Source organism: Haemaphysalis longicornis, unplaced genomic scaffold (assembly GCF_048455015.1).
Source record: "Haemaphysalis longicornis isolate Haplotype H1 unplaced genomic scaffold, Haemaphysalis longicornis Haplotype H1 scaffold_9, whole genome shotgun sequence".
Taxonomy (NCBI): Eukaryota; Metazoa; Arthropoda; class Arachnida; order Ixodida; family Ixodidae; genus Haemaphysalis; species Haemaphysalis longicornis.
Genome location: NW_027526460.1, coordinates 96,572,420 through 96,592,363, shown reverse-complemented (window position 1 = coordinate 96,592,363; position 19,944 = coordinate 96,572,420). Strand labels below are relative to the sequence as shown.

The window sequence follows — 19,944 nt, the reverse complement described above, 5'->3', positions numbered from 1 at the left end:
TGGGTAGCCGAGGCACCCCTCAAGGGTCGGTAATCTCACCGATTCTTTTCAACCTTGTCATGATCAGAGTAGCCAAGAAGCTGAGTCAGCTAGAAGACATCGGACATACCATATATGCCGATGACATTACGGTATGGGTAACAGGAGGCAGCGACGCTCACGTCGAAGTTGCATTACAGCGAGCAGTAAAGGGAGTCGAGGAAAGCCTGGCAGCCACGGGGCTTCGGTGCTCACCCAGCAAGTCCGAGCTCCTGATCTACAGACCAAGGGAAGGGCGCCGTGCAAGAGAAAGAAAGGAGCATGAGGAAATCAAGGTATTCACTGGCGACGGCAACAGCATCCCAAAGGTAAAGAACATACGCGTCCTGGGCATGCTGATTGACGAGCACGGTAACAACGGAGGCACCATCACACGACTTGCGGGGAAGGCGGCCAACGCCATCCGGCTCCTGCGGAGGGTGTCCAACAGAAGAGGAGGAATGCGCGAAGAGAACCTCACCAGGCTCGTGCACTCCTTCGTGTTGTGCCACATCATGTACGTGGCAGCGTTTCACCGATGGAAGAAGAGCGAGAAAAATAAGCTCGACGTCATTATCCGACGGGCATACAAGACGGCCATCGGAGTACCCGAGACCACCAACACGAACAGACTAGTTAGCCTGGGCATCCATAACACGCTTGACGAAATTGCCGAGGCCCAAAGGGTTGCCCAGCTGGAAAGACTGTCGACGACCAAGGCAGGAAGAAAAATCCTGGAGAAGCTGGGAATTGGATATCACAGGCAACAGGGCCACAAGGGTCCAATTCCCGAAGGGGTACGCGGCAGAATTCGCGTGGACCCTGTCCCGCGGAACATGCACCCAGAGTATAATGCCGGCAGAAGGCGGGCAAGGGCCAAGGCGTTGACGGACCTGCACGCCAACGACAGCGGCTCTCGATATGCAGATGCCGCGGAATACGCAAGTAGAGACGGCTTCACGGTGGTGGCAGTCAACGCTGCGGGGGAAACGAGAGCGGCAGCCAGTACAGGAAGCAAACAACCAGAGGAGGCAGAAGAGATCGCCATCGCGCTGGCCATCGTGGACCCAGGATGTCGAACAGTCCTCAGTGACTCTAGGCAGGCAGTGAAGAACTACGCCCGCGGTAGAATCTCCCCTGCGGCGGCCAGGATACTACACCAAAAGACCGAAAGCGACAGATGTGTTAGAATCAAGTGGTTCCCGGCACATGCAGGGAAGGTTTCGGAGAACAACGACAACCGCAACGAGACCGCACACTCACGAGCGCGAGAATTAACAGACCGCGCCGTGGGAGCCTGCGAACGATTGTGGTTCAGTACCAGAGATCGCATGACAAGCTTCCACGAGATCACGAAGGCCTACAGGATGGCCAGACGAACGCTACCGCCGCCCTGCAAAGGGCTCAGCCGGGAGCAGGCCGTCATATACAGGCAACTACAAACAAGAACGATCCCGAGCCCAGCGCTCAAGCACAAGATGTACCCAGAAACACACCCCGACGACAAGTGTAGGGTGTGTCGAAAGGAAGTAGCAACGCTCGAACACATAGTTTGGGACTGCATCAATTTCCCAACGGAGTCAGTATCAGGGAAGTTACCGCCGGCGATGGAAGAAGCAACGCGGCAAGGAAACCAAGACCTACAAATCGAGGCCGTCCAGCGGGTCATCGTGGCACTGGCTCGGCAGGAGTCCGGCGGGCCGGGAACGGCTAGCAGTGCTCCGGCTGCGGTTGGGGTCAGGAAGACGACGTAGGCCACGTCTGAAGTCTGCAAGCAGACTTTACTGCGGGACCAATAAAAGTTTTTCCAATCCAATCTCTCCTCTTCCTTTTCCCCAACATGGGGCGTTCGACTTCTCCTATATGAATAAACAAATAAATAAATTCATTCAGCGCTGTAACTCTTAGAAGTGTCACTTAGCTCAGCCTTGACTGTGCGACGCTCTGCTGACTATAGCGTTCGCTTCCTGGTACCACATTTAAAGGAGCCATGAAGACAAAGTACAAGTTTGGTTTATTAGAAAGACTGCTTAGTCCCGATAACAATGATACCAATATCACCGCAATCTTCGAACAAATAACGGAGATATTGAAGAACACGTGTGAAGCAGTCGCGACCCCTTAGCCAATTTCGCGCAACTTTTCTATGACGTCACGGAACCTTGTTTGTGCGATTGGCGGCCGCTGAACTGACTTGCCGCGACGACACATGACGGGACGTCTGTAGTGGGGCCTCTCGTTCCATTTGACCGCATCACTTGAATGCTAACGTGCAGTTAACGCACTGAAAATTATGGGCCTCCTCGATTATCAGTCCCGGATCGTCCGCGGACTGCCCAAGGCGCGATCCGGCGCTCGATTTTCTAGTGTATTCCTATGGGGCTTCCGGTCCGAACGCAGTCCTCGGACTGCCCGCGGACCGTCCAGGCCTGGTAAATAGAGGATGCCCTATGTTTTATTGTTGGCCCGTATGACGTCATTCTTGTTCATAACACGTCACTGCGGCGCAAAATTTGAAAGTTTTTAAATACTTCTTGCTTTTTGGCGTTAAAAAAAAAACATCTTTTGTGGCTACAATGGAGATGAGGGAGATACTGAATCCTAGTTCTTTCAAATTAAACGAAGTTGTATTCTCTCTTCATGGCTCCTTTAAGCATTTACGCCCACAGTGGTATTCCGCCACGAGGAGCCGACCACTGAATACCTCCTGCTGTTCTGCCAACGGTTCCTCCGACTCGCTAAACGATACCGATCTTCACTCTTTTATACTGTTGTTTGTGTTTACACATCCAAATTCTACGTAATCATTGCGTGAGCAGTCGATGGGGCCTGTCGGCAAACATTTCACGCCGATCCGCGTCGTTCTATAACAGAGCGAGCGAGCGGAAGCAGAGAACGAGAGAGAGAAGAACGCGCGTGGAGGGTGCTGGCCTCGCATTTGCGGGACATTCGCCTCATTTGGGTTCCAGGTCACAAAGGGTTACAGCTTAATGAACAGGCTGATTCCTTGGCGTGATCGTCGTTGGATGGCCCTCGAGTTGACCTATGCCCTATTCCCTTTATTGTAGCAGGAGCAAGGTTTCGTACCTACCAACGCCTAGCAACAATGCAGGAAGGGATCATCACTCATTTTGAAGATTATGTCCATTTAAAACATAATTGGAATACCCGTTTTTGTGAATCCCGTCAATGTGAGGTCACATTAACTACCTTCAGATGTCGAGTCCCCCAACTTAACTTTTATATGCACCGTGCTGGTCTAGCCTCCTCCTCCCGTTGTGCTGTCTGCGGTGATCAGGAGACTTTAGAGCACTTATTCTTGCGTTGCCGCGGTTTTTCAATGATGAGGCAACGTCATCTTGCCACGCCATTGCGACGAATTGGTCTGCCTATTTCCATGCCCGTACTACTATCTTTTTGGGCCACATCACTGGGATATTGCACCGAGGGGTGGCTGCAGCCATTCATGCATACGTTTCCGGGACCAGGCGCCTGCCCTGTTAGCCTGTTAGCTTTGATTCTTGCATGTACTTTTTCCGCTCCAAAAAGCTCAGTTGTTCTATCCCAAACTCTACTTACAACTTTCAACCAATTCCATTTTCTCTCTTTCTGCGTAAAACCGCAAGGTTTATAATTTTACGGCGTTTTAGGCGGGTGCATTAGCCCTTCTCACGCACGATTCCTGGCCAATCCCCCACGTGGGTGTGTGCCAAGTCACCAGGAACAACAACAACGACTTCGACATTGCAGAGAGAGGTCTTTCCAAGGGGATGTCGACGTGCCGATTCAGTCCCGCGGTGCCTCGAAGGGTTCCGTGACTCCCGCCTCCGCTTGTGCGCGTTGTAGAATCGAGTCAGCAGCCAGTGCGGCAGCGATAAATGATTAAATGGTAATGACGACGACGAAATGCCCATACTGGTGGGAAGCAAGAGAAGGGACGAGCAGCCAACGCCGCTGGTAAAGCGAGCGAACGAAACCACTGAGACAATAGCACTATATAAGCACGGTGTGTACTGTGCACGAGAAACGTGCGAAACGCCGCGCTACGAAGTGCCCGTCAGGTCGAACTTCAAGATTGCGAGGGAGAGGGACGAGTTTCTCGCGCATTTTTAAAGATCGACCAAGGGATTTACAATTAGTGTTCCTCAACGGCCAGTTGAAGTAATTATTAAAGGAGACATACATTTTCAATTTTCATATCTTAATTGTGCTTATTTCCTCACTTGCCGTACCGTACTTTTTTCCTGAGGATGGTGTCCTGCCGGGAAATTCGTCACCGGAAGCAGGGTTACATAGCCACGGCAGGTTAATTTCCTCCCACTTACCTCTTACACAAACCCAATTGAGCATGTCGCTAAACCTTTCACAACTATCTCGAACACTATTCTGATCTCCTGCACTGCCCCATTTACACTTGGCCGCCTGTTCCAACACGCGTGCACCGCCACGATTCCTTTCCGTCAAAGCTCGCAATGACAACGAAGTTCCCAGTGAGCAGGCCAATCCCCCCCGAGTGGGTAACCCCAGCTTTGTTCACGGCACAACCACCCACCACTGCCATCCTACCCATGGGCGTAGGCAGGATTTTGTCTTGAGGGGAGCAAACCGATTAAATTGAGGTGGTGGTGAAACGCAATGTATTGGCCTTTAGAAGAGGAGGCCTGGACTCCAGCTCAGGGGAATCCGAGTGCCATGGACGCGGCCTCTGCTCTGCCGACCAATGGGAGCTGGTCCTCGAGAGAGGGGCTGTCCAGGATATGCCTCGAAGGCCTAGAAGCATGACGGGATGGGAAGGGGTTGCTGCTGTTAGTGATGGCTTGTAGGTGTGCCTGTTCTGAAAGCACAGGGGAGGAAGAGTGCCGATCCGAGGAACCGGAAGAGGGGCGGGCGGGAGGCCCGGGGTGCAAAGCCAGACCATGTGCTCCACGGTTCTTGCAGTGTTCTTGCATTCAGAACTTGCACTGAGGGTTGGTGAACTTTGTTGGATAAAACTGGTGGAATCTGACTGGACACGTGAGCGTGTCCAGGGGAAAGAGGGAGGGGGCGGGCCAATAGCTCTGGGGCTGCTTGGAGGGGGGCAAGTGGGTCTTTGAACACCCCTGCCGACGCCCATGATCCCACCATGTCCCATTTTCTTTTCGCGCTAATTTCGTTCCCCCGAAGCGAACTTTTAACGCCTTCCTTCCTTTTCGCACTGTTTCCCTCGTTCAGCACCCTCGCCTTCCTGGCCAATCCCCCCGAGTGGGTGCCAGTTATCTCACTGGCGCCGCCCCCGCCCCCACGCGGGCAACAACGGGTCGCTCGCGCACCGTCCCAGCTCGTGTCGAACATCCGGGCCCCCAGTCGCGCTCGAGCTGCGGCTGACGGCGGCCGTTCCGGAGCTCCTCGCGCTGCTGCCAGGAACGGCTCGACGGGTCGAGCTGACGACCGTGGAAGCGACGACGACGCAGCCTCCTGCGCGCAAGGCGGCCCAGCGCCCGCGCTACGCCTGGTCGGAGTCGTCCATGGCGAGCGTGACCGAGAAGCGCCTGCTGGTCGGCTTCGACGACCTGGGCATCCCGGACTGGACGCAGGTCGAGTTCCTCACGTTCGCGCGCGAGATCAAGCTGTGCTCGCTGTGCGGCGTCGTCTCCTCGACCACGGCCAGCATCGCCTGCAGACACGTCCTCTGCAGCTTCTGCTTCCGCGACCAGGGCGGAGATGGGCCGGTCGTCACCTGCCCCATTGACAAGGTGAGCGGACTTCTTCCCTTTTAAGTGCGGGGCACTTCACGCGCTCGCCTTGTCGTCGTAGCTCGCTCGCTGGACCCAAGTACAGTCAAACCCGGCTATAACGAACCCGGGTAGAGCGAATTATGGTATATATCGAACAAAAATATTTCAGTTACGGAAATACATGGGAAACATATTCCTTATAACGAAGTTCACATCCGATATATCGAACTCTGGGCGCCTAGAATGGCCACCGAAATGCATGATCTCGGAGCGGCGATTGAGATGTGGATTGGCCGCGACCACGAAGCAAGAGCCGCGACTGAGACATTGCGCCTCGCACTGAGCGACGTGACACGCAATACTTTCCGTAACTGTTTCCGACGCGCGGGACTCACGACGGAACCCGCCCTGTCAGCGAGTCCGGGCCAAGACAGCAGCATCGGTGAACTGTGGGAAGAGCTCGCCAGCATCGGGAAGAGTTCCCGATGGTGTCGCGAGTGAAATCCGTCCGACGCTTATAATGAAGCGCTTTCGGCAGCCGATGTGCTCCGCCAATGCTTGTTAGATTTTTGAAGACGCGGACTCAAACTGGTGCGAACAATGTTTCGTGTAGAGAATGATATGCTAGTTGAAGCCGCCAAAACGAAAGTGAAAACAAAAATCACGCTTTTTTTGCAACGTGGGCAGTTAAGGCGGAAAGTAGCTTTATTACTTGCAATAAATGGATTATTTTGGTATGGTAATGGCTACTGTACTGTGTTTGTTTCTGCATACCCGGATGGCGGAGTTGGTGAGAAGGGGGGGGGGGGGGGGGGGGGCCCGATTGCGAACTCGTAATAAGCTCGGTAATGGCGGGTTCGGCTATATCGAACTAATCACGGTGCATATTGCAGTTCGCTATAAACGGGTTTGACTGTAGAGCCACAGGGCGTTCCGTCGTAGCCGCTGTCATCGCGGCGTTACCCAGAGTCTTTGAAAGCCAAGCGGTTTATATAGCCATAATCGTTCGAAACTCGCGAACCGCTGGCGCTTGTCCTACATCTGCCTGTTGTTTAGCGCAAAGAAAGTTAAAGATAGATTTAAGGCAAAATATACGCAATTAACCTCACCTTAGCTCGCGTTCATTTAGTTAGGAAGACTCGCTGGGCTGGTTTTTTACGATAGTATGCGAAAAAAAGTGGCAGTGCAACGCTGGCACGTGCGGGTGGAAAAGCAAACACAGACGAACAGAACTCCCGCTGGAGCAGTTTCAGGCAGGGGGCGCGAGATTCATTGGGAGGTAGTGTGAGCGGGCGTTACAGCTCTTTATGGCGAATATCACTGCTCTGCACTTCCGACAGCTTTCACATTGAGTGGAAGGGCTTTAATTTTTTTAAGCACCGCCCGACACCTGGTGGCGTGCATGCGCACAAGTCAGGGGTTAGCCAAACCTGGGCAGCGAAGCTTTCCGAAACCAGCAAGCCGCTTTGCCCGTTGTCCCCGCAATGGCGAGGGTTAGAGAGCTCCCGCGAGTTTGAGACCGACCACAAAAATCAGTACATCGTATAAGCAGAGATAAAAAAAAAAAGTGTAGTCTCCTGTACAAATTTGTTGTTTAGAGCAGCATTTCTTTAAAGGGACACTGCAAGGTTGAATAATTTTTTACTTTGACTGAAAACAATTATATTTTATAGATTTTCTGGCTTTTGTTGGATGGACAGCAATGCTTTGTTTGCCGAGAAATATATTAAGGTAGCATTTCCTTCTACCATTTCATTTTAAAATGTACAACTGAAGGCAGAGCCCAACTTTACTCAATCATTGCCCGAAAGCCTGCTGTCATTGGAAACAGGGAACAGCATGGTTGCCGATGGTCAGAAGCAGGGAACGATACACTGTGGGCAGAAATGATACTATCATTGCACATAAATACTATCATTGCACATAATACCCTTGCTAAGAATAGCACACACCCACAAGAGGAAAATTGACCCAGGCTAGGTAGTCTACTTCTACCAACCAGTTTGTTTTATGCCTTACGGCGCATGCATAGTCTCAAAGCATGGTACCCAACAAATTTTTTCCACAACATTCTGGCTGATCGAGCTTTCTTGAAGTTTTAACATATTGTTTTGTCCCACCTGTTTTTTTTTTTTTTTGCAACGTGTACAGCATCTCTTTCATTGCTGATCTTACGTATGAGCATTGGTGCAGTGCACAACATTCCCAACGACTGAAAAAGATGGTCACCTTATCGATGATAGCAAGAGAAATCGTAGCCAGCAGAAGGGAAGACCGCTGCCAAATGATGAGCAAGCTGCATGTGCAGTAGAACTTAGATCATATAGGCGGTAGTTCTCAGTTCTATCAGCAAGCAAGCTGGTAATGCATAGGTGCCAGTTTCATTTCACGCTTGCACTTTAAGCCACTCCCTAGCCTTCCTCGGTGGCATGCTGGGTAGCACAAATGTAGCTTTGCTTTAGTGCGGTTAAATCTTCACCCGTTGCTGGTGTCATGTAATGCATCTTTGAGGAGTCGGTGGTTCACACGATAAGAGGGGAAATTCATGTTTCTCGGCATAAGCCAGGAACAAAGTCAAACACGATTATCAAGCGAGCAAATAAAAAGGATGCATGTTACATGCTAGCGTCACTAAATAAAGGCTTTTAGAGTATCGGCACTCTCTTCTCTCATTGTTATGTGCCGCCAGGATTTTCATTGGTCGGTAGGCACCACATGATATTTGTTTACATATGGGCGCAGCCATTTTGTTTCTGGGCGCCTCTCCTCTCTCTCTTTCTCTGCTGCATGGATGCTTGAGCGGCCGGTCACACACTGCCCGTCACAACCGGCGGCGGTTTCGTTGGGAGAAATCGCAACACTGCAAGCCAGAAACAAAATGGCCCCCAGACGCTTCTGGATGCGCGAAGTGGCGGTACTCTTCAGCATAGCTTATTTAATGACGCTATCACATTCCACACGGGGCTTAGCTTTCTTATGGTCTGCATGCTTTCTTAGAGACGTGTCACATGTGAGTAAACTATCCTTTTTCTTCCCACCCTCTCAGGTGCCGACCCCAACCAGTAAGGTCAAGTTTGAGCGCAACAACACAGACCTCCTGCTGTCTCTTCGTGCGGCTTGCATGAACAGACGCAACGGCTGCCGCGTCTTGGACACCCTGCACGGAATGAAGGAGCATCTTAAGCAGTGCGAGTACCAGGCCGTCCAGTGCCAGATGTGCGGCAAGAAGATCAAGCTGCACGAGGTGCCCGGCCATGCTCGAAAGGACTGCTCACGGATACCCAAGGGCGACGGCGGCAGCAAGCGCACTTCGGGCGCGCCTTCGCGCACCGTCTCACAGCTAAAGCCTGCCCCAATGGAACCGCAGCCCATGGTCATGGGTGCACCGCCGATGATGCCCCCGCAGATGGTCATGCAGCCGATGCCGATGGCGCCGCCCCAGATGATGGCCCCCACCATGCAGGGACCTCCGCCGGTGATGATGCAGCAGGGACCGCGCTTCGAGGAGGTCACCCTGATGCAGCAGAAGGTCACCAAGATGTACGAGGACGTGCGCAAGATGTCGGCCAAGGTGCAGGCCCTCAAGGATGAGACGGCGCGGGAGCTGGACCTCTTCAAGAAGGACTTGCAGAAGATGAAGAACGAAAAGGGTGACTACAGCGTCATCGTGAACGCCATCTCGGGCTTGCGCAGCCAGATGAAAGGCAACATGGCGGACGTGTCCGACGAGTTCGACGCCATCAAGGAGGACATGCGGCTGTACGGCGCCACCATCGAGGACCTGGGCACGCTGAAGGAGACCATGGAACTGAGGATCGTAGACGTGGTCAGGAATGTGGAGTCCTTGAAGGACAGCCTCGATGAGTACGCAAAGCTGAGCTCGACGGTGGCCGAGATGAAGAGCTCGATCGTTGCCATACAGGACATGAAGCACGTCATGGAGTTCGTTGACGACTTTCAGCAGACTCTGCTCGGAGACATCACTGGAAGCTCTGGGGACAAGAAGAAGGCCTTCACTCAGCAGGTGGAGATGCTGAAGAGGTGCGTGGAAGTGATTGACGAACTCAAGTCCACCGTCAAGCACAAGGACATGGAACAAGTGGTCAGCGAGTTGAGGGCCATTAAGGATGACCTTGGCCGGTACAGCATGCTCCACGACAAGGTGGAAGGGATAACGTCGGATCTGACTGGACTCAAGGCGGCAGTGAAAGATGCGGGAGACTTCGCCAAAAGTGACACTTCCCTGACTGAGGAGTGTCGCATCGAGCTTGAGAAGTACAGGGCCGAAATCAAGATTCTTCACGAAAGAGTGCAGAAAATTGGCAAGGACGTCGACGACTTGAAGGAAACTTCGGAGGGCGAAAAAGACAAGGTTGCGTTTGACGAAGTTGTCACCGAGGTCACCAACTTGAAGACCAAGCTTGAGGAGTTTGATGTCCTTGAGGAATCTCTCCAAGAAACGAAGGATGCCCTGCTGCGCATGAACGTCCTGTCAGACGAACTTAACGAGCTGCGCGAAAAGACAGTCAAGATTGAACAAGCTGGAGCCAGCGATGGCGACACTGCAAAGAAGTTGGAGGAGATAACAGCGCAACTGGCAGGCATTCAGACAGCGCATGACGGCATTGTCAGATTGCAAGCCTGCATTCAAACACTCAACAAGCGTGTCAACCGGAAGATCGAGGAGTTGCAATCTAACATTGAAGCCAGCATTTCGGAAAAAATTGGGGCCCTGCAGGAACCGAGCGAGCTGACAGAGTTGAAAGCTTCCATTGCCGAGGTCAAGAAGGATGTCGAGCTCTTGAACAAGCTAAAAGAATCATTGCCGGCAAAGAGCTCTGGGAACCAAGACCTTGAAGGTGTAGTTAAGGATCTGAAGGCACTCAAGACTAACATGCAGAGCCTGCAAGAATCCTCCACGTCAATCCGCGAGAGAGTGAAGCGCTACGATGACCTGCGGAAATCAGTGGACGTGATTAAGGAAAGCATGAAGGACTACGAAGAGTTCAAGGCCAACTTTGTCAACCTGAGGAAGACTGTAGAAGAAAAACTAAATGCAGATGAGGACTGAGGGTGTGGTAAGAAGTGTCATTTTTGTGAAGTCTCCATCACCGAAAAGACTACCTTTGCATGGATGTACGGCAGCAGCGTTTAAAGAAAAATAAAGGCTTCCAGCGCACAGTAGCAAGTGCAAAAGGCATATTTATTACGGGGAAAACTGCAGAAAATCGTTAAAAATGCATACCAATGATTACAGTGTAAAACTCGCTAAAATTTTAAATTACACACTATCATGTACAATTGCTTGCAAGTGAAAATCAAATATGGGAATGGCTTCTTTAGTTAACCACACTGCTCTCCAGGATTCTGACGAAATTTCATTTGACCGGTAGTCACTCCCATGTTCAGCTTCCATTTGCAACTTCACTCGCACAGTCGGCCAGTTAAGGTCACAACTTTTTTGTACAAAGGGTAACTAGCTGAACCCTCCTTGGAGGTTTTTTCGGAGCATCGGCCTGTTTCGCCGGCTCTTGCATTGTCACCTGGGTTGTTTTCTGGTCGTCCGTGCTAGAAGTTGCGGCTTCAACACCTTTACTATCACCTGCCTGGCATGCTCCAGTTTCAATTTCCGACTTACTTTGAGGAACTGTGTCAGCTGGTTGGGCCTTCCTTTGCGCCTCCTCATTGGCAACGACTTGTAGTTTGGAATTTCGCGAGACCTGAGGCGATGCATCGGTCTGTTCATCAGACGTTTCAACTGTTTTCTCGCAACCCCCCGGTTGATGATTGCCATCGTGTTTGATGGTTGCCGTTTCATCGAGTATTGTGCTGCCTTCCTGTTTACCGCTAACACTGCTCAATACTTCCTGGCATGGTGTGGCTGGCACTCCATTGCATTTTGTTTGCTCACTGTCCCCGCCGTTCTGGTTGCCCGTCTTTGAGGCTGCTACACTGTCATCTCCATCTTCAATGACTATGACGTCATCGACTTTGACGTCCGGTTTGGCTGCTTCGGGCTTTTTTGGGCTGCTGATTCTCCCCTTGCTGCGCTTGAAGATGTTCTCTTTCTTTGCCGAACTGCTCTTGGGCTCCGAAGGAGAGTTGCTTTTGGACCGACACGGGGAGTCGCTGCAATTGAAAACAAGGTGCTCATTAGGTAAGGATCACACACACAAATTGACCCTGCGGTTGGGGTACTTGCAAAGACTGCTGCTTTAAAGGAGCCATGAAGACAAAATACAAGTTGGGGTTATTAGAAAGACTGCTTAGTCCCGATAACAATGATACCAATATCATCGCAATCTTCGAACAAATAACGGAGATATTGAAGAACACGTGTGAAGCAGTCGCGACCCCTTAGCCAATTTCGCGCAACTTTTCTATGACGTCACGGAACCTTGTTTGTGCGATTGGCGGCCGCCGAACTGACTTGCCGCGACGACACATGACGGGACGTCTGTAGTGGGGCCTCTCGTCCCATTTGACCGCATCACTTGAATGCTAACGTGCAGTTAACGCACTGAAAATTATGTTTTATTGTTGGCCCGTATGACGTCATTCTTGCTCATAACACGTCACTGTGGCGCAAAATTTGAAAGTATTTAAATATTCATTGCTTTTCTTTTGTTAAAAAACATCTTTTGTGGCTGTAATGGAGCTGAATGAGATGCTCAATTCTAGTTCTTTCAAATTAAACGAAGTTGTATTTTCTCTTCATGGCTCCTTTAAAATAAAGTTGCCAAACATACACTCCTATAGAACTACTATAGCTACCAATATTTACTGTGCTATGCACAACAAAACCACTGCACTTCTATTGCTTATGCACTGGAATCTCGCAAGACGGCACGTGAAGGGCAAGATCTGCTACATACACTTAACACTGTTTTGAAATAGGAAGCTGGTTTGTTTGTACTCATCCTAATAAATCTGAACAGTGGGAGTGCAGCCTTCCACAGAATTTTACGGTCTACTCTTACCTTTTGTAGTTGTATATGCACATAGTTACGTAGATTTAACAAGTCACAAACACAAGCAACATATGAATTATGGGCTGTTCTTCAGTGAAACTTTCAACAGGCTCATACTAAGCTACCGTGCTCTAAAGCAGTGACAGCTGGCTCACTGTGGGCACTGAATGTAAAGTCGCCAAGGAGAAACGGATGGGGCTGCACTTCAAGGAACAAGTAACTGCCCAACGATTGGCACCACTTTAACTGTTTTTTTTTCATTTTCTCGGTTTCAAAATGTTAAAGGCAAGCTTGTTTGCGTTAAAAGCACTCTACTAAAACGTGTTTTAGTGCAAATCTTTAGCAGAAAATCACCGTATGCGAGCTGCTCTTCCTACACAATCTGCCTGGGCTTTACTTTTTTTATATTCTCACAGCTCAACAACCCCTCACCACTGCACATATGCACACAGCTTAGTAATTCTGTCTAGTTGCAGATCGACCGTGGCATTTTGTAAAAAATGCACAACCAGCAAACAAGTTCCTTTCTGCTGTGTAATCATTAACAAATAAATGCTTGTCCCTATCAGGGATGCAAACTGGCTCATTACTGCTTCTTAAATTGATGTAACAAAGTCATAAATGTTTTTAAAAATCAAAACAGTTTCATACTATGATCAAAAAAGACGAAAATTTAAACTGTAACCTTGTAGGAAATAAAAATAACAAAAAAAAGTGCTTTGCCCTTTTCTCGCCTAACCTACGTGCCCCCGTTGAAGTTTCGTGTGGTGGCACAACTCAAATAGGGGAGAGCTACAAAATGAGTGTTGCCGCAGAGGACATTGAAAGCAGCCCCATATGGTAGTTGCATGCAATGGGAATTCCAACGATGTGCATGGTACCTGGCCAGAGTATTTATTTATTTATTCAGAGTACCCTTAAAGAGGGTATTATATAGAAAAGGGGGGGTGGGGGGGGCAAGACAACAATAATAATCCGAAAATAAGGACAAAAATACAAGACGCAGAATAACCAGTGATTAGCTGCAACAAAGGGAAAAACCATAAATATAAGCTACAGCCATATGGCATTGTACAATCGTTAGACAATACGATAAATTGTGAACATAGCGCACAAGGGCTCTAAGAATTTGTTTGAATCTTTTTTTTCGATAATATGGGCTGGTAAAAACAACAGTGTCTTAAAGGGACACTGAAGTCTAAATACAAGTTGGTCTAGATAGATTAGCTCACTGAGAACACGGATATACCACTACCACTGATATACAACGGATATACCGTGGATATTCCGACAAGGAGAGCACTTAAAACCGGCTTTGCACTCCGCCAGCTGTTCGCCAGCCAGCTTCATTTCCATACGAGCGTATTTCCGGAGGTCTACTGTTGCTCCTTAGCAGAACTGTCTAATGAGAACGACTAACCTACAGCGCGACCGGAAGGCACATCCTCGACTCTCTTGGCATCACCTATCCGAGTACTGCCCCAACCAAAGTCCCACTACCTCCAGCCATAAGAGAAGGCATACACATCCCACCTATTCCAAAAAACATGCATCCCATGCACAATCTAGAGCGTAGACACCGTCGCATGGCGACTACTTTAGACGAATTCATATCCAAACCTGGTTATGTATAGCTACTGCTACCCAGGGCAATATTCCGACAAATGCCACAACTGTAAAGAAAGGGCAGATCTAGCACACATGCTATGGGCCTGCCCGCAGGCGGCTACACCCGTGCGCAGAATCACTTGGGCGAAGCAATGGGAGACCGTGTTGCTCAGCTACGACCCAGTGGATCAAGTCTGGGCCGTCCAGCTGGCCGAAGACGCTGCTAGAGCCAAGGGCTCTTAGCCAACGCCTAGGATCACCAGCCTCCCCAAATAAAGTTATTTCTCTCTCTCTTCTCTTAGACCCCCTAAAAACTGGTGAATTTCCCCGTGGTAACGAAAGAGTTAAGATGAACCACCATTTAGCCCAACAACATGCTCTACCTGGCCAGTGGTGTACCGAAGGCCCTCTGGTCGAATTCTGTGACAGCAGGGCAGGCACACTTAAAAACACATTGGAGAGATTTGAGCATGGCTGAACAACTGCTTGACTGCATTCTGACAGCCCCTGAAGCAAAACTGCATTCTTTAGGGTGAGACATTTCTCGGTCCAGCCGAGCATCTACAACATGTGCCACCGCAAATGTGTTCACTACATAGGTGATTTATTGCTTCCAAATACTTTGTTATGCTTTGTGTACCGTTTGCAAAACCTGGAGTGGGGCAAAAGAGACTAGGAGGAAATTGTAACGCTGTTGGAGGGGAGGGAGCTGGAGCACTTTTTTGCTCATCCTTGCCTGCATTATCTTTCACAGATTATGTTGCAACTACCTTGCCCTCCAAAATGCACCTGCAGTTGGGGCACCTTCTTTTATTATTCTTGCACTGTACCCATTTAGTAAACGTCTTGTCTGTATTTAAACTGCTTGGACTACTACAGACTCATCTTCGGTGTATAAGCAAACACCGCGACATTAAAAAGCATCAAGCATCACTGAAAGACTGCAGGAAGCACTTCTTCCCCCCAATGTTATGCCATCAATGATTGGGAGAGCCTCTTCGCGGGCCATTTTGAAAAGTGCATTTGCCTAAGGAACAAGACACGCACCTCTTGACTTCTGCCACCTCCTTGAAGGGGAAGGGACCATCGTAGACTTCCCCGATCTCCTTTTCGCCAAAGGTGATCAGGGAGCAGAAGCCGTCAGTTGATGAGGCAACAAGCACTTGGCCGTCAGGCGACCTGAAAAGTGGTCAGTGAGCTTCACCTCTGAGCGTAAAGTGGATTAATGAAAAGAAAAAACTTAACGTAAACTTCAAATATGGCGTTCATGTTGATTAATATCAGAAGCGTGGCTTCTATCAGAAGTGGGCAATGGCCAAAATGACGCTCGAGCAGCATTTGCAGTATATTAATTAGTCTTACGAAGGAAAACTTTCAACGCGAAGCTGTGAGTGGTACATTCATCGAAATCTTGTGAAGAATGGTGGAAAAAAAGAAAAATTCTCTGCCTTCGTATCCTGCTGAAGACAATTGCTCCAAATCCAGAAGCCGGGTGGTAGGATGTGTACGGCGAGAAAGTAAAAGGGGAGGAGCGGTGAAGTGAATTGAGCTTGTCAAACCTAACTCTTTGTCCCGCATGTCTCTCTAGGATCTTGATACCCAGAAAGGACACAGAAAAAAGCTGCTCACCCAGGCCACATTAGAGGAGTGCAAGCCAACGCCGCCTAGTGTCATTATTTCAACAAGACGCATAAGGCTAGCACTGCCATTCAAGAATGAATGCGGAATGCCATACGTGAATGAAGAGTTGCCCCAGTGTCGCAAGAATGGGATGCCATCCTGAAGCAGCCCTGGCGGTTTTATGAGCTGGAGCAGGTGTCAAGTAGACTTTGAGAAGCACTTAAACGGACACTGAAGACAAAGCAGAAGTTTGTCTAATTGGTGTCCCCAGAAAACAAATACACCAGCCTCTGGTGCAGTACCTTTGAAATATTCTCGTAAATAATAATAATAAAAAAAATGAAGCTATCAGTCGCCCAGCAGAGATGACATAAACGGCAACTGAGCAGATGTACCATGGGTCGCATGATGAATAACAGAACAAGAGGTTTGCGCACAAACTCTCAAAGAAACGCATGAAATCTTTCCTTGCACGTTAACTTTCATTAGTCACTAACAATTACAGTAGCCGACCATTTTTTCGGGCTCCAAATATTTGTACTTGCTGGACATTCCACTTTCCAGAGGAACCTCCAGTTGTCCTATAGCATACCTGCCAACCTGGTGACTGGTGACCGCGGTCCGGGGGGGTGAGGGGGGGGGGCAGCGCACTAATTTTTTACAAGTTTAAAAGGATTAACGTTCTGTGCCAAGCGCTCTCACGTTTTCACAACCATAAGTGGAATTCGCAAGTCTTGAAGAGTAATGAGCAACAAGGCAGGAGGAGCAAATGCTGTCGTGTACGATTTTACAAACACTAGGTACAGTATTGTCGCGGCTTCGCGTCATTGCACTGCGAAGCACCTACCGCGGTCATGCCACAGGTCGTAGTGCATTGGTCGCGGCAGTCATACGAATAGTGACACGAACCGCAGGTCCTAACTGGCTCCCGAACGACGCACTCTAAACAGACTGGTCGAGGTGGAAGCGAATTCCGGACATGGATGTGTAGCCCACCCCGAGAAGGCGACAAAGTCGCAGCTTCTGCTGATGATGATAACAAGAGTACGTATTGCCCTTTCGTAGCCGCGCAAGGTGGCACAGTGTCGTTTTAATGGATATTCCCTTTTTTTTTTTTCAAAAATCAAAATATTTTCCATAAAATGTCGGGCAAGATTCGTAAAATCGTAAGACTGGTCAAAATTCGTACATTTTACGGAAAATTCGGAAGAGTTGGCAGGTATGCTATAGGCACCCTGCAATGCAGTTTGAGGAGCAGGTGGCGCCTTCTGGCGGCTGAATTTATAAGCTTGAAGGCGTTCACTCGCGGATGCCCGCATTCGCTGCTGCTGCGCGAGCGTGGACTATTTGGGAATTTGATCCAGGTTTTTTATTTCACGGTGAAGTTTCTGCAGCTGACGATTCGATTGTGTCATCACAATCATGCTGCGACCCCACAGTCGCAAAGAAAAAATCTGGGCTCAGATATACGCCTCGAGCGCGGCCTGTAGGGGCGCCACTGAAATCCCCCTAGCAGCCCATTTCGAAAGCAGCCGCGGGAGTCCGCGCCCCGCTCCCACTGCCGCCGCTGCTTTTGCGGCACGTTCATGACCGTTTGCGGGCGTTCGAAATCCATGTTTATGTAGAGCAGTTAGTCTGTTCACAAATGGGGTGTGTTTACAAGAGTGTAAATGTTTCCGATGCGATCGTAGTGTGGTATATTCGGACTAAATAAGTGCCAAGTGTGTGTCACTGGTCAGTGTCGCGGAACCGGCGTATGATGGAGCCGATTGCAGTTACACTGCCCTGAATTTACTCTCCGTAACCACCGGTTCCTCAGATGTTCATGCTACGGGTCTACACTACGATGTAAATCAGTTTTGTGTCAACGGCCATGTCTGTGGCCGTTTCCAGTGTTGCCAAGCGAAGAAATTGACTGCTAAACTTTTCAACGAATACCGCCTATAGAAACTTTAAAAGGGAATCACGTTTTGCTCATTATATCCATTATATCGTTATAGCCAGTCTCGTAAAAACGAGGTTTAACTGCATGACCAAAGGGGACTCACCAAGTCAGGTCACTGAGCCTTGTGTAGTGGATGTTGGAGATGCTGGCAAAAGGGGCGCCATGCTGGGTGTCGTACAGCAGAATGGCCTTCTGCGTCGCCACCGCAAACACCATCCGGTAGGGCAGGCTGGGAGAGGAAGTGCCACCATGAGACGCCGTGCATTTAAGAGCAAGAAGTTGGCTTCACTGATTGAAGAGGGGGCAGGGAAGCGTACCTGATCAGCGGCTCTTCCACGTCTCCTTTGACTGTTCCATCTGAGAAAATTGGAAGCAAAAAGCGCCTGAACAAAGAACACTGGGCATTCTCCTTTTTTTATTCAAAAATGAACTTCAGGAATCTTCCAGAAAAATCTCACGGCATTTAAATCCTAATGCACTGAAATGAGGTAAACAGAATATCAAAAAGCGAAGAGGAACTGAGATCACGCGCAAGCTGCCCATTAGCTTTATTTGTTCACGTACCATATTTACATGATTGTAGGTCGACCCTTTTCTTTCCTTTTTTTTTTTGAAGTTTGACAATCCAATATTAGGGGGTCGACTTACAATCGAAATCGAACTTTGTGCCGCTTGTAACGGCAAGAGAAATGAGAACTCAGGGAAGGTATGAGCTGGGGAAAACATAATGCCCTCGTTTCTATGGTTACGGTCGAAGCATAGCATTTACCATTGCATACATTTTGGCATCAATAAAGGTGATGCCGACTTTGAAAGTTGGCGTTCCCAATCTGTGCCCCTTGTCTGCCGTACCTGGAACGACTAACCTTCCACCAGCGCGTTCGGAAGTGTACTGAACCTATATGGTTGTACCTACGTCAGCGCTGTGCATTGATTCAAGGAAATTGGTAATACTCATTTTGTTTATTAGAGACGAACAAAACGCTTCTTGAATGCGAGCAACGTACTCACGGATCAAAGAAAATCGCAAGCGGCCGCTTCTGTCAACTATCATGTTGTTTGTTTTGATATCGCGCGGCAGTGGCAGCTGCCGGTAGCTTCGATGGTTGTCATCTCGCAGCAAATGTGTTCTCATGGTTGAGAATAAATTTTCCTGCTCAACCCATAGTGCATGGTTATTTTGCATGCTTATACAAAAGCTTCTCTTTTTTGACATCTACTGCGTGAACCACGACCGTACGGATGTTGTGGGAGCATCGATCATTGATGGAAGAGCCGCCGCATGGGGGGTATTGGTAGTTGACGGAAGAGCTTCTCTTTGCGATACGATCTTATAGGCAGCCGCGTTGCCGCGTGCTTGTCACTTCTGTGTTATGCTGAATTGTCCCGTATGTCATAAGTGCCCTGGGCCTGAAAACTCTCTCGGCGCTCATTCACGCAAGCGTTCAAACGGTATGCTTTCTACGCTTGCTTTCTTTCTTCTTTTTTTTTTTTTTGAGAGGTGCAATTTTTGGGTGGTCGACCTATATTCGAGTCGACTTACAATCGTCTAAATACGGTGCAAAATGGTATCCCATCAGTGCTTAGCTTTTATGATGAATTGAAATGTTTGTTCATATAATCTAGTAAAGTACACTGTGAATCAAACCTTAGCTCAGGGCTCAATCCATTTTTCTCAACAAACGACCACAGCCCAATCAAAGCCAAAAGTGATTCTGCCTGGCAAGAAAATATAATAAGCAAAACATTAAGACCCCTCGTGATGACGTATATGACTTTGAAAAGTTTCCTTACCGGTGTTCGTGTCGGGCATGCGAAGCTTGAAGAAAACAGGGCAGAAGCGTATGACCAGGCTTGGCTTTTCACCAACGGGTAAGTAGTAGGCTGGCCTACAAAAAAATTCAGAATTTTCTGAAACTGCACTTCTGCACACATAGGTTCAATTTAAGTCAACACATTATACAGGAATTGACATAAAACGTGACGCTTCAGAAAGTAACTTAAAAATGATTATTCCCAGCCGGTTATTGGGATAAAAGGCTATGACTACTGCGCTGAGATAAGCACT

General features: G+C 49.1%; 2 protein-coding genes across 2 annotated transcripts in view; one reads left to right on the top strand and one right to left on the bottom strand.

The window, feature by feature from the left end:
- The first annotated feature begins 5,314 nt into the window (after positions 1-5,314).
- Positions 5,315-10,858, top strand: LOC144152138 (uncharacterized). The gene is made up of 2 exons (XM_077683350.1): positions 5,315-5,750; positions 8,779-10,858. Exons 1-2 carry the CDS (start codon positions 5,523-5,525, stop codon positions 10,801-10,803), a joined length of 2,253 nt encoding a protein of 750 aa, XP_077539476.1. The 5' UTR covers positions 5,315-5,522; the 3' UTR covers positions 10,804-10,858.
- Positions 10,859-10,909: 51 nt separating this feature from the next.
- Caf1-105 (chromatin assembly factor 1, p105 subunit) overlaps positions 10,910-19,944 on the bottom strand; it is a gene marked incomplete in the record, with an annotated part of 15,773 nt that continues 6,738 nt past the window's right edge. The window contains 5 exon segments of the mRNA XM_077683351.1: positions 10,910-11,861; positions 15,359-15,490; positions 17,980-18,105; positions 18,194-18,233; positions 19,671-19,760. Of these exon segments, the coding sequence (XP_077539477.1) occupies positions 11,183-11,861; positions 15,359-15,490; positions 17,980-18,105; positions 18,194-18,233; positions 19,671-19,760 (1,067 nt within the window).

Bases quoted from the DNA above. Each gene is read 5' to 3' on its own strand.
- LOC144152138 (XM_077683350.1), top strand. From the start codon at position 5,523: ATGGCGAGCGTGACCGAGAAGCGCCTGCTGGTCGGCTTCGACGACCTG. The intron at 5,751-8,778 runs GTGAGCGGACTT...CCACCCTCTCAG, and splicing joins TCACCTGCCCCATTGACAAG to GTGCCGACCCCAACCAGTAA.